At 40.1% G+C, this 14,786-nt stretch overlaps 1 protein-coding gene across 1 annotated transcript in view; it reads left to right on the plus strand.

Moving 5' to 3' along the window:
* Positions 1-14,786, plus strand: part of DNER (delta/notch like EGF repeat containing) — a 171,906-nt gene that overhangs the window by 128,394 nt on the left and 28,726 nt on the right. The window contains exon 7 of the mRNA XM_056850405.1: positions 2,259-2,372. Coding sequence (XP_056706383.1) covers positions 2,259-2,372 — 114 coding nt within the window. The remainder of the gene's footprint in view (positions 1-2,258; positions 2,373-14,786) is intronic.

Raw genomic sequence — 14,786 nt, forward strand, 5'->3', positions numbered from 1 at the left:
TCCGTTCCAAGGTTTGCTTTGTTAATGCAGATGTGTGTGAGAGAATAATCAGTGTAAATTGGGCATTGAATATGGTGGATTTGTTTAAAACACAACCCAAACAGTCATTTCAATAAAAGCTCAGTGTAATTAATATCGTTAGGTGAGTGAAAATTCACGGAGGTGCACAGATATGTGCACACACTCTGACACATTTCTTATCTTACCTTGAACGTTTTTGGAGCTTGTGTTGTGTTCTAAGAGCTACGTAATTCATTGCTTTATAACAGTACAGAATAAACAACTACATAATGCTGTTCCCTGATAGATTGATTGAGAAAATGCTAATTTGAGAGAATGCTAATTTGTAATATACAGCATTTGTTGTTGATACTCCAAAGATTACGATTCTTTTTTGCTAGGGCAGGTACAAATGCACTAATTTTCACAGAGCTAACAGTAAATTGTCAAAACTGGGATATGATTTACTGTAAAAAAAATAAGCCCTAGATTTCTGTTTGAAACAAATTATATTTAATAAACATTAACATCACTGTTGAATGAGCTTTACTAATTTACCTCAACATGTTATGCCTCTTTTTTAAAAACAAATGGTGTATTTTGAAGGTAAAAATATTGGAATAGGTGTTGAATATACTGTGCATGGAATTATGGTAGAGGGTTTACATTGCGAGGGGAAAGGCAGTGAAAATCGTGTATGGGTATCTCTGATCACTGTGTTATAGAGATCACCTTCTCTAAAGTTAATACCACTCAAGAATTATCAGATTTCCATACCATGAAATTGCTATGGTGGATGTTTACATATATGGTTTTGATGTTTCAGCCTTAACCTAGATGGATAATAATAAATGATAATATATAACCTAATGCTTGTGGATGTGTTATATAATAACCAAAATTTATGAATTATAGATATTTACTGATAAAATTATATTTCAAATGCATGTCTTGGCAGAAGCTTATTTCTAGCTTTTCGCAAAGCTCACATAAATTTTAAATTCAGTGTAATATAATACTACAGACAAAAATGCTACAGATAAAATACTGACAGACACCTGTGTTATACAGAGAATTTTAAAACTAGACCTCACAACCCTTGTTCTGATATTGTACTTACAAATTTGTAAAACATTTCCATAGTAGATATGCAGTATTCTTCCTTGTAAATCTGAAATCAAAGGACAAATAAAGCATGTGCTTTACTATAAGGTGGAGATGTTAAGAGCCAAACCAAGGCTCCATGTTTCAATCACCAGATGTGGAACTGAGGTGCAAAAGTAGCCGCTGTGGGGCCCAATATTGATTGGCCAACAGTGTTAGGAGAGGGAAAGTAACCCCCCCTTCCAGTGCCATTTCCTTAGACATAAATGTCCCATTCCCTGCTGTTTTAAGCCTTCTGAAAGACAGGCACAATGTGGGTCCCTGCCTTCCCTTCTAGAATTTAAATAATCTGTGAGAGGTAGTTCAGACTGGATTAATGGTGCTGGGGTGGGGGGAGATGAATTCTCCCCTTTCCCAGCACTGTGACCTCCCTCCATATCATCCTCCCACCTTCATGGTTACTTTTTACAGCTTAAGATACATGTCTGAGGTTCTAAATGCGGATCCCCAACATAGATGTGGTTTAGCCCTTAAAGTAACCTTTGAGTATAAACATTGCCAAGGGCAGCTTTGTTATGGCAAAGAGATATTTCCCTAATGCTGCTGCTCCTGCAGACACACCCTCTTTGCATATTTGGAAAGAGCTGAAAACTAATGTGCAAGTCACCTAGAAAGACCACTTTCTCTGTTTTGGGTCATGTTTTCCAACAGGTCATAAAGCCATGATTTTGTGGCTATATGGGTCAGTATTGGTGACTACAACCCAAATGTGATTTCCATTGATATAATGCATTGTTTAGGGACTTCTCATAACTGTTTTTGGACTTGCTGCAAGTACATTTAAAATATTGTTTGTGCCTACCCAGTTGCTTGTGAAAATTTTCAGCCTTAATTCTATGCACACTGGTGATTTCAGAGTATTGCTCCTGGCAAAATACAGTTCGGAATATCCCAGTTGCTTTTTATTTTGATTTTATATAGGTGGAGGCCAGATTGACAATGTTGATTAGTATGAAAAACTACCGCACAAGATGAGAATTACAGGAAATACCTGGTTGTTATTTGAATGCTACTATGATCAATTTATTAATTTTAAAACCTGCTCATCTCTCTCCTTTTTAAAATCCAAATCCTTCAATTCCATCATGGTGAAGGCTATACTGGAGATCTGTGTCAGTCAGATATTGATTACTGCCGTCAACAGCCATGTAAAAATGGAGGATCCTGTTTTTCCAGCATGAATGGATTCAGTTGCCAGTGTCCAGAAGGTAAGCAATAATGGTTTCGATAATTATGTTCCTATTAAAAGGCTTGTGAATTCTATAAGCACTTCTGCTCATTTGCTGAACAGAACCATAGATCAGATCCAAACCATTATTACATCTACATTGCATTTGAATTTTTTTTCCTTTTCTGATACTAGCTTCATGTATATACCATATTTACATGATACTCCTTTCTATACTTTCCCGTTTTAACCTTCATAAATTGCAATTCTTATCCTTAGTGAAATTGATTTATTTATTTATAGCTCGCCTTTCTTGCTGAGACTCAAGGTGGATTGCAAAGTACTTAAACAATGCCGTTACACAGCATACAACATCCATAAATAATGCAGTAGGACAAGGACTGTGTGTGTGTAAAGTGCCTACAGAATTAGAAAACAGTGCACACACAACAACGGTCTAATGATTACGAACATTGAAGACAATGCAGTAAAAGCAAGATGATGCATACAATGAACAATGCAATAGCTTATGATGCATAATCCTGTTTCCTTATATATGCATCCTCCTGACTGTTCCATTCTACTATAGTGCTAATCTCTTTATGAAAAGACACAGTTGAGCATTTGTGTTTTACACACTCTGTGGAATTATAGACGTGTGGGTGCCTTCCTGATCTCTTCTGGCAGGCCATTCCCCAAGATGGGAGACATAAGACAGAATCCTCTGTTAACAGGCAGTTGCTAATCTTGCCGGTTTGCAGGGTGGCACCTTCAGGAAGCTTTGTTCAGATGACTGAATCTGTTGTTTTAGAGCATAGCAAGACAGTCATTCCTGCAGGTATATGGGTGCAAAGCCATTAAGAGCTTTGTGGGTAAAACTATTATCTTGAATTGAACCTGGTAACTGATCAGTGACCAATGGAGTGGCTACAGAATGGATGTGGCATGCATGTTCTGCCTAGTTCCCATAGTAACCCAACTACAGCATACCAGCTGGAGTTTCCAAGTTGACTTTCAGGGAAAGTTCATATAAAGTGGACAGCTCCAGATTCTATTTCCTCTGCAAGAGTGATGGCACAGTGGAGGTTAGAATTCCAAGTAATTCCTCAGCCAAATCATAGCATACTTTAAATGGAATATAAGACCCAGCCAGGGAATGCAGATTTTATATATCAAGGCACGAGGCATTTAAATTGCTCACATAGTGATTTGGAGATTACACTGATAAAAAAAGGCATTGTACAAACAGCAAAGGCTCATGGTGACATGGGAAAGGCATATTGCTAACACTTGATTTCTGAGATCCTTTTCAGATACTTGGGACTCCCAGTGTAGACACCCAGCTTTACTGCTTCAGCTAGGGTTAACGGACAAATTACCCTGGTAAGTAGAGCCCAGACCTCACAGTGGGACTCCGTCCTTTACCCTGAGCACTTCAAGAGCGTTCAAATACCAGTGGTCACAGAATGTCATCCATCCCCACTGAAATGGGGGGAAACCATGTAGAAGTTGTAGCATTGTCCCCAACACAAAAGACACAGAATAGGGGAAGGGACTTTGGGCCACAATCCCTAGATGCAGCTAATCTCCCACAACGTTCCAAGGAATTGCACCTGGCTAAACACCAAACACCCCATGTCATATTGGTGATCTGGCCACACCTTCATAATTAATTCTTCTTTGCAGTATCAGAACCAGAATACTTGAAACAGAGGGAACTACCACTGGAGACAAGATTTCCACGGCAACTCTGTATTTGGAATAGGTTGATATTGCTGAATAGGGCTGTGCAAAAAAAAAAAAATTATTGGTATTTTTCTGGTTCAGCTTTATCAAACCCGGAAATTTCCAAATGTCTGAAAAACCTGGATTTTTTTTTGAAAATGTTCAGGTTAATAAACCCAAATCAGAAAAATACCAAAAATAAACTCGAACCTGAAAAATGAATTCCATGCCGCCCTGATTCTCTGGGCTCCAGAGAGTCAGGGTGGAATGGAATTCAGTTAGATCCATGCTGCGGGCCGCCCCGGAGAAAGCCCACAGCATGAATCTGAATTCCATGCCACCCCGATTGTCTGGAGTCCAGAGAATCAAGGCGGCATGAAATTGCTTTAGATCTGTGCTGCGTGCCTTCTCTGGGACCTGGAGAAGGCCCACAGCATGGATCTAACGGAGGGAACCTACCAGACCTGTCTATATGAGTGAACAGGGTGACTAAAACAGGTGTCCACCAATCCTGAAAAGCCTTAAGCAAATCAGGGGGGATAAAGTTTTCACCTGAACTGAATTCCACGTCGTCCTGATTCTCTGGAGAACAGAGAGTCAGGGCAGCGTGAATTTCTCTCAGATTACTCCTGTAATTTTAAGAGTTTATCCCTGACCAGCTGTATAACAGATGCAGCTGTACCTATCATGATAGTGATGGGGAAAGATGTACAAATTGTATTGATGTCAAAGGCAGAGGGGCCTGCGAGAACAGGAAGGCCGGCAAACCCATTTCTGCGTTATGCTGCTGAACTGCTTCCACTAATTAATCTGTTAAATAAAACATAGTGTCTGTAACACCTATGTCTCAATTCTTGTGAAAGTTAACAGGTTAGGAAACCATGCCTTGATGACCACCTCAGCTGCCTTCTCAATGGGGCTTATACCAAGGGGTGGGGTGTTAACAGTGGGTTTTCTACCACAATATTTCATCAGGGATTCTGCATGTTAATTTGGCCTTTGCCACTTGGCGAGATTAAGTGAGGAGCTCCCAAAAGGTCAGTTACTACCTAACATTTCTCCAGTTCCTTCTGATATGATAACGGACACAATGTTACTGCCATAACATGATTGATGGCACAATTTGCGAGACACTAGAACATTAGCACATGGAAGAAGTGTGAGTTGATTAAGGGGGGTGAGCAAAATGAAGGATATTGTGGTGCATGGGCCATTTTTTCTGATTGCACTTATTGAGGCATAAGCAAATGTATCACCTGTGTGTTTTTATTTCTTTCTGCTGTGAGGACATGAATTGCTCCTTGTATACTGAGAATGTGTCCGTTGGGCCTCAGACCCTCAAGGGGACTGTTTAGTTCTTGGCTATCTAGTAATGTTCCCTTAGTACAGGGAGCCCACCCAAACTGCAGTTTTGTGGCACAAGGAGTCCCTAGCTGCCCTGTTGACCACTGTGTACATTAACCTCTCCAGTGTAGACCACCATATTAATGTCTGTATTCCTGCCTGTTTGTGTGTTGTCTGGGTATTAAGTAGGGTGACCTCGGCTTTAAACAGACTTAATTGCTTTGTTTCCTTGCCAAGGCACACAACTGCATTCCTTTGCTATCATCCCTTTAGGGCGTAGGGCGAAAGAGACATTCCACAAGTGTCTTTTTACTGTCAAGTCTTGAGAATCCTGAGAATTTAATCTCTTGACGGCAGCTCTAATGCGCCCCTCTCTAGTAATACCCACAAGACGGCTGTCTTCCCATGGGATAGTTGAAAACACTCACGGCTCAGACGTCCGATGAAAAAAGGTGTCTGTTTATTCATGCATGTTCATAGAGAGGTTGTGGTAAAAAGACACTAGTTTCATATCTCTTATCCTCAAATTAAAACCAAAGGGATTAGGAGAGCCTCAATATAATCAAGCTCTCTCCGGAAGTAAGAAAAAACAAACCAATAACAAAAACTTATGGAAAGCATATGACCTATTAACCTAAAGGACTACATTTCCCAAAATGCTATAATTTAAAGGCATAGGGCATAAATCACAACTAGTAACCTACACATTTATTAACTGTTCTCTGCCGGGGCAGAACGGTCTTGTTTGGTCATCTCTATGCATTAATTAGTGCCTTCCTGAAGTATTGTTAGTGTAGCCTCCTAATGGATAAGTGGTGGCGCAATGGTCACAGATGGTAATATGTCCCTTTGATCAGCCTCTGTACCAGAGGACTGGAGAATGGCCAGTGTAAATGGCCAACTGCCCATTTATAAAAAAAGTTCCAGGGGGGACCCATGAAATTACAGGCCAGTTAGCTTAACGTCTGTTCCGGGTAAATTGGTGGAAAGCATTATTAAAGATAGTATTGTCAAGCATATAGAAGGGCAAGGTCTGCTGGGCAAAACCCAACATGGCTTCTGTAAGGGTAGGTCCTGTCTCAATAACCTATTAGAGTTTTTTGAAAGCGTCAATAAGCATGTGGACAGGAATGAGCCTGTGGATATTGTGTATTTGGATTTCCAAAAAGCTTTTGACAAAGTCCCCCACCAAAGACTGCTAAGCAAACTTCATAGTCATGGGATAAGAGGACAAGTCCTCTTATGGATTGAGAGCTGGCTGACAAATAGGAAGCAGAGAGTAGGAATCAATGGTCAGTTCTCCCAATGGCGGGATGTGAGCAGTGGGGTGCCTCAGGGATCTGTGTTGGGAACGGTGCTTTTCAACCTGTTCATCAATGACCTGGAGTTGGGGTTAAACAGTGAAGTAGCCAAGTTTGCAGATTACACCAAATTATTTAGGGTGGTTAAAACGAAATCGGACTGTGAAGAGCTCCAGAAGGATCTCTACATACTGGAAGAATGGGCATTAAAATGGCAAATGAGATTCAATGTGAGTAAGTGTAAAGTGATGCATATGGGGGCAAAAAATCCCAACTTCACATATACACTGATGGGATCTGTGCTGGCAGCGACAGACCAAGAAAGGGATCTTGGGGTGGTAGTGGATAGCTCAATGAAGATGTTCAACCCAGTGTGCGGCTGCTGTAAAAAAGGCAAATTCTATGCTGGCCATAATTAGACGAGGAATAGAAAATAAAACTGCTGATATCATACTGCCCTTGTACAAATCTATGGTGAGACCACACTTGGAATACTGTGTACAGTTCTGGTCACCACACCTAAAAAAGGATATTACAGAGCTTGAGAAGGTGCAGAAAAGAGCAACCAAAATGATTAGGGGACTAGAGCAACTGTCCTATGGGGAGCGGTTAGGACGCTTAGGGCTGTTTAGCTTGGAAAGAAGGCGGCTAAGGGGAGACATGATAGAGGTCTATAAAATTATGCATGGTTTGGAGAGAGTGGACAGGGAGAAGTTTTTCTCCCTCTCCCATAATACTAGAACACGGGGTCATCTGCTAAAGCTGGAGGGCGAGAGATTCAAAACAGATAAAAGGAAGTATTTTTTCACACAACGCATAGTTAAATTGTGGAACTCCCTGCCCCAAAATGTGGTGATGGCTGCCAGCTTGGAGGGCTTTAAGAGGGGAGTGGACATATTCATGGAGGAAAGGGGTATTCATGGCTATTAGTTAGAATGGATACTAGTCATGCTGCATACCTATTCTCTCTAGTATCAGAGGAGCCTGCCTATTATTTTCGGTGCGGTGGAACACAGGCAGAATGGTGCTGCTGCAGTCGTCTTGTTTGTGGCTTCCTAGAGACACCTGGTTGGCCACTGTGTGAACAGACTGCTGGACTTGATGGGCCTTGGTCTGATCCAGCATGGCCTTTCTTATGTTCTTATGGAGCTGGTGTCTGTTGGTGGTGTTGTGATGACTTTTGCTTCTAATTCTGTCTCGTTGCTTCTGCTGCAAGTGCATATGATCTCAAGTACTTTATGCAGGCATTAACCCTGTTACAGGATCACCTTGTCATCCTAACTCTCCTAAGTGCATGTCAAATAATTATCATGTGTCAGACTGGAACACTCTGCAATGCTGGGAAACATATACCTTCTGCCTGTAAATGCCAGATGTGCGTTGATTGCTTCTAAATTTATTGCAACTGGAAGCTTTCAATAACACAGGTCTTGCATTAGTCATCATCAGTTAATTTCTGGATGGAGTTCGCTGGTGATAATATTTCTGTTCCCAGTCTGTTCTGGTTATCCTTTACTTTATTTCTTGTACACTTGGGTCATGCTGTAGACTTTTCTTGTAGCTAATCATTATTTCCCTATGTATACCTGCTTAACAATTAAAGTGTGCTTGTAATAGCTTTGAACACTGGGCTCTTATCTCTCCTTGGAGTAAACCACTATAATGAGTGACCCATTTAACTGCTTTGCTGAGATCTATAAATTGATAAACGATGTCAGCAGTATTTTCTGTAATTTCATAAAAGTACCCCCCACCCACCCACTGGGGTTATAAAAATAGTAACGGTATTCTCTGAGACGATCAGACATTGGGACTTAGCCAGACGTAAATTAGCTTTCTAATTCTGTCCAAATCCTGTTCTAGCCAAATAAATCTTTTTTTTTTTTTTTAAAAGAAAACTGAATGAATATTTGAGCAGTAGGTATATGGAACAGTAAAAGTATTTGGGGCAATACAGTATTAAAGTGAATGCTTCATGGTAGCATTGGAACTTGGCTAGGCAACCTGTAGGCCTTTTGGGCATCCAGGCCTTGGATAATCTTTGTGGGTTTTTTAGGCTGAGTTGGCCAAATAGGTGACCACACAGTGCATGCAATGCTACACAACAGGTTTATGGATCACATATACAGTGATTTCAGACCAGTGTTACAATTGGCAGGAAAATGCAGAAAAAGCTGCCTACCAGCACAACAAGGTTGATATTCATGCAGAAATCTGAGAGTGAGGATCTTTACATTGTGGCAGTTACCTCTGCAATGGAAAGGTGGAATGGTATACATCTTTTGTCATTAGTTGTTCCAACAGTGCACCAGTTCGGCTATTTTTAAAATAATACCAAAGCATAGTGGTTAGTAGGGGTGCGTACTCAGATATTGCCGACCTTAAAAATCACCTGACTTGCCCAGCATCAGATTGGGTAGGCTAGTCACAGTTCTCTTAGAGCTCTCTCAGCCCCACCGACCTCACAAGGTGCCTGTTGTGGGGAGGGGGGGAAGGTGATTATAAGCCGCTTTGAGAGTCCTGAAAGTAGAGAAAAGCAGGGTATAAAAACCAACTTGACTTCTAATATTTGGTTTACTTTGTTCTTCCACCTTTTTTGTCCTGAGGAGTTTGCTTCTTGTTTTCATTGTGGGTTTTTTTCTTGGTTTGTTGGCTTTTCTGGTTGTCTCCAGTTAGTGGATTACCTGTTTTCCACCTTTTTGTAGATTCATTATTGAGTTGGGGAAACGTCATGTTTCTCATTGCTTAACCACCCCGTAAACATTGTGATGTGACATCACCCCATGGGTCAGTAATGACTCGGTGCTTGTGCAAGGACTACCTTTACCTTTTAGGTTTGGATAGGTAGGCTCCCATTCCTCTTCAGTGCGACTGGCAAAGTGGGTTGGGCACCTCACTAGACAGACACTCTGGAAGGACTACTTTTACTCACTGTTCACTATTTTTGGTTTAAAAAACAACCCCCTACAAACCTCTACTCCAGAAAACCAGTGGCCATTTTCATGCCTTTTGCCACTAGGCAGAGAAGATGGCCGGAGTGGGGCACCTTATTCAAGCAGCTGTAAAATCAGATGTTGTCCAATTCATTTGAAACTCGTGGGGTCTTCAGAAGAAACGGTGAACTGGGTTACCTGTTATTGGATACCATTTTTGGGAAAACATCCACTCAGGAAACTTTGCCATTTTCTACTAATGGAAAACAGTGGGCAGACATCCAGTGCAAACTTAATTAAAAAACAGAAATGGAACCCTACAAGTCTTCACAGTATGATAACATTTTCAATAATTCTTAAAACCTTGCCTTTCTTAAATTACAATACAGAATTCAAACAGTTTCCCAGTGTGCACCCCCTAATGGTTAGAGCGTCAGACGAGTATCTGCCATGGAAGCTGGCTGGCTGGCCTTGGGCCAGTCACACACTCACAGCCTACCCTACTTCACAGGGTTGTTGTTGTGAGGATAAAATGGGGAAGGGGAGACTGTTGAAAGCCACCTTGGGTCTCCATTGGGGAGAAAAGTGGAGTATAAATGAACTAAATAAATAATGTTTACAGGTATCAGAATACACAAGTTTTCTAGAGGAAGAAAGAAAATAACAATGTGTAGATCACAGTCCAAATTTTATTCACTGGATTGAATAACCACTAATTTTCACTTTCTTTTCTTATGACAGTGATTTTCTTCTTGCGCACATACACCCACTCCATTTGCTACCTTTATTTTGAGGATGAGGTGAGGTGGGTGGGTGTGAGATTAGACACTTTGCAAATGCCTGGGAAGCAGCTACTTTGGAAGGGCAGGTGTGTTAAGTTGCACATAATGCTATTTTGAGATTGCCCTGAAATGTTTAGTTTCAGTGTCGGTACTTCCATGGCTAAGTTCTCACTCTGTTGCATTTTCTCCCCATTGTGGTTAATTGTAACTGCATGCTGCGAGGAGACTTTTTTATTTCAAATTGCTAATTCAGCACACTGGGGAAAGATAAGCCATAGGCCAGTATTCAGTTAGAGCTAAAGCATTTAGAATCCAGGAGAAGTAATATTTAGAACTATAAAACATAATGAACAAGAGACAATGGCAATAAATAACTTCATGAGAAAGGGAAACAGAAAGGAGGTATTATGAATTTGGTTCTGTCCTTATGACTTGTCTGAAGTGTTGCCTGATTGGTAGTCAGGAATGTAATCACAATAATGGCAATATATAGTTCTCAGTGCCTCCCCCCTCCATGAGTAATTTACTTGTGGGAGTGGGGCCTGCAACACCTACTCTGCAGGGAGTGTGGGAGGAACGGACAGGTTTTTGTTTTTTAATTCAAACAGAGGGAGAAGAAAACGCTGGAACTGCAATTGCAGCCTTGGAAATGGCTGTAACTTTGCTGGGAATCTTGCACAGGAGTCACTGGATTGGTTGCTGGCTAAAGGACTGCCAGTTTGCTGACGTTCCACTTGTAAGCTGGTAAAGGAAACAAAATATTACAAAGCCAACACAAGTCCTCAAAATAGAGATAGCAAATGGAATGGGTGTATGTGCGCAAGAGGGAAATCACTGTCATAAGAATGTGCTCTCAAGTATCCACATCCTGTACTGTTGCCCTTGGAACTTCTCATCACTCAGTAGCGTGAGATGTGTGGAAGAAGAAGAAGGAGGAGGAGGAGGAGGAGAGTTGGTTTTTATATGCCAACTTTCTCTACCACTTAAGGGAGACTCAAACCGGCTTACAATCACCTTACCTCCCCCTCCCCATAACAGACACCCTGTGAGGTGGGTGGGGCTGAGAGAGCTCTAACAGAGCTGTGACTAGCCCAAAGTCACCCAGCTGGCTTCACGTGGAGGAGTGGGGAAACAAATCCAATTCACCAGATTAGTCTACGCCGCTTATGTGGAGGAGTGGGGAATCAAACCCGGTTCTCCAGATCAGACTCCACTGCTCCAACCACCGCTGTTAACCACTACACCATGCTGGCTTTCAGTAATAATAAGCCAGTAATAATCATAATAATAAAAAAAGGTTGAGGAACTGTTATAGCATAGCTCAAGCCTATACATGACAGGAGGAAAGAAAGGTAAGAAATTAAAATTGAGAGAACATTTGAGGCCACTGGTAAGATAATGATAACAATAATTCCACAAGATATTTCAGACTTAGCTATTCATACTTAAAGATTTCAGTAATTCCTATGGGATGTCACATTTCAGTTCTAGAATATATTAAGAGAAGGAGCTTCATTCATTTCACTTCACATATCTTGTTAGATTTGTACAGTTTTGTGTTTGACCTCCAAGTTGTATTTGACCTCCAAGATTTCAGAAAGCGTTGATGCTTTGAAAATGAATGATTACATTTTATCAGATTTAATGCCATAACTAATGACATAAACTGTTATGCAAAGTGGATAAGACAGTTTATAGGCACATTAAAAATGCTGCGTCTCAGAACAGCAGAATGTAGAAGTCTCTTAAGTATTTCATTGGATTTGATGCTTTTGGAAATGGTCTTCCCGATTTACGATCAAATTATATTTATGATCAACTTATTGTCAAGCTAGTTCTTTAAGAATGTATGCCTCAAAAGTTGCCTAGTCTGCTACAGCAGCTCTTTCATTTTCATATGGATGACTATAGGTTACCATTTACCCTGGGGCCACCACTGGTAAACTCACCACAGGTCACATCGAAGTACATAATGCCAGTTGTATCCCATGACCGGGCACATGGTGGGATTACTTTTTTTTATAACCTTTCCCTGCATCCTCATATTTCTAATTGGTAAAAATTGCCTGATCATATGGCTGGATACTACAGATGATTGCCTTCCTGTGTGATTGTGTGTGAGACTGGTAAGATTACAAATTGTGGTTATCTGTAGTTTTGCTATCATGTGTAATTTGAGTGAGAGGTTATTCCTAGATTGTGTGGGACCATTTATGCCACCCTAGTATCTCCAGTCTTTTGAATGGGTATTATCACTCTTAGATGCTAGTAGGCTGATCCCCTCCCTTTGCCTTGCTCCCTTGTCTTGCAGCTGTCCCATGACTTGGCACACCTACAGTCACCCGTCACTCATTTTGTTCACCTTCTCTCCAGCAGTATATAGTATGTCAGTCAGGGTACACAAAGGGTCCCTGTGCCACCAATGAGAGTATACAAGTGAAGAAAGGTAACATGTAGATGATAAATATCTGTTATACATCTGTGGGGAGCACGGGAAAATGAGTGTAAACAAGTGAAGAAAGGTAAGGTATAGTTGACCCCTTAGTAATTTGTTTATAGTACATTACCAGTGCAATCCAAATAATACTTTGCTGGGAGTAAGCCTTATTGAGTAGGATTTTGAGTAGATCACCGCCATAGGATGGCACTGTACATATACTCATAATTTACTTTCTAAACATTACAAGATGCATAAACTCCCTAAAAACTGAGATAATACACATTTTAATTAGTTGCTGTATTTACTGTGATTAAACCTCTACCTATTTTTATTATTTTTGGTTATATGTTATAATATAACTATTTTCTGTTATATGCTATAATAGTTGGTCTTGGACCACAGAGACCTGTGTTCAAATACTTACATTAAATGGATTAACTCCACATATACGACTTTGCGATTTTTGGAGGAAGGGCAGGATGCAAATATGATACTTGTGGATTTGTTTTTATTTATTAAAGCTTCTTTTTTTAAAAGCGCTTTGTCTAGGTTGTTGTTGGTTTCTCTCCAGAAATTTCTGTAAGCCACCTTCAGTGTTCTGTCAATCAAAAGGTAGCCAAGAAATTTACAAAACTGAACAGATATAGTAAATTTAGACGTGGATTATGTTCCAAGTTCTTTTTATTATCTTTCGTATGGCATGAATTTTGGGTTACCCTCTAACTTGTAAATGAACAATCAGAACTGCTTCTCTCATTTACTTACTTAATATGCCCAGCTGTCCGTTTCATATCAGATGATTTCATTATCACTAATCCTACAAGCTAACTTCATTATCACATTTGGCTTTTTGTTTCTAGGTCTAAATCTAATGCAATCACCAACCAGCTCACGAAATGCATAATAAAGCAATATTGCACTTCCTCAGAATATTTTCAGTCTGTTGTTTTTATGGCTATTGCCAAGCAAAGTAATTAAACTTCTTTGTGATCCGAAACATTTCCTCATTATATTGCTCACTTTATCTGTAGAATGTTCCCTGAATTTACTTTATTCCCGTGGTCTGTTTTTCTCCACCAGATGTAAGGATATTCTCTGATTAGCTCAGTTTACTGACCTTAGAAACCTGATGGCAAAATGCTGTCAACAAAAACATTTCTTTGTATTTCTGAACAATATTTTATGTGTGATATTTCTTTCTCTGGCTTCTGTTTATTTGTTCCCTTTAGTAAATTTTCACGTTCTCATTAAATCTTGGTCAGCTTCATGGTTCGTACTGCCAATAATAATTCTGTCCCCAAGGCTTTTTTGTCCCTGTTTCATTGCTGGAAAAAATGCAGATACCATGTAAAGCTGAGAAACAACATTTTTCAGTATTTGCCTTGTTCACAGTGAGGCGGCTGTCTTCCTGTATGTTTATTTTCCATTTCTGTATATTAATATACTTGTTGTTTAATAACCTTTTTTACTGGTAAATACTAATTTGCATATACAATCAGAGTTGCTTTAATTGTAGTCTTTGAGCTTAATCATGTAATTATATTTGAGTCCATAATTTGCATATATTCAATATAGAAGGCACCCTCTTATGCATAATATTGTAGGAGCAGAGCTACCAAAGTTTATATTCCAACAAAACAACATTTTGTTTATAAGTCTGTCTCCCCCCCCCCCCACACCCAGGACAAGAAATAAGATAATAACTTTTTGTCTTTCCTATTGAAAAACTCTGTGGTTACACTATGTGGGTATTCAGTTGTACTCACAGAGAGTATCCATACAATTTCTGATAACTAAGTAGGGAAGTCAGTGTAGTAGCAGACTAGAACTGCAGAGACCCATATTCAAATCCCTAGTCTGTTATGCATGCCACTGGGTAACCTTAGGCTTAGTCATTGTCTGTCAGTTTAACCTACCACACAGTGTTGT

The sequence above is a fragment of the Euleptes europaea genome, chromosome 5 (genome assembly GCF_029931775.1).
Source record: "Euleptes europaea isolate rEulEur1 chromosome 5, rEulEur1.hap1, whole genome shotgun sequence".
In the NCBI taxonomy this organism is placed as follows: Eukaryota; Metazoa; Chordata; class Lepidosauria; order Squamata; family Sphaerodactylidae; genus Euleptes; species Euleptes europaea.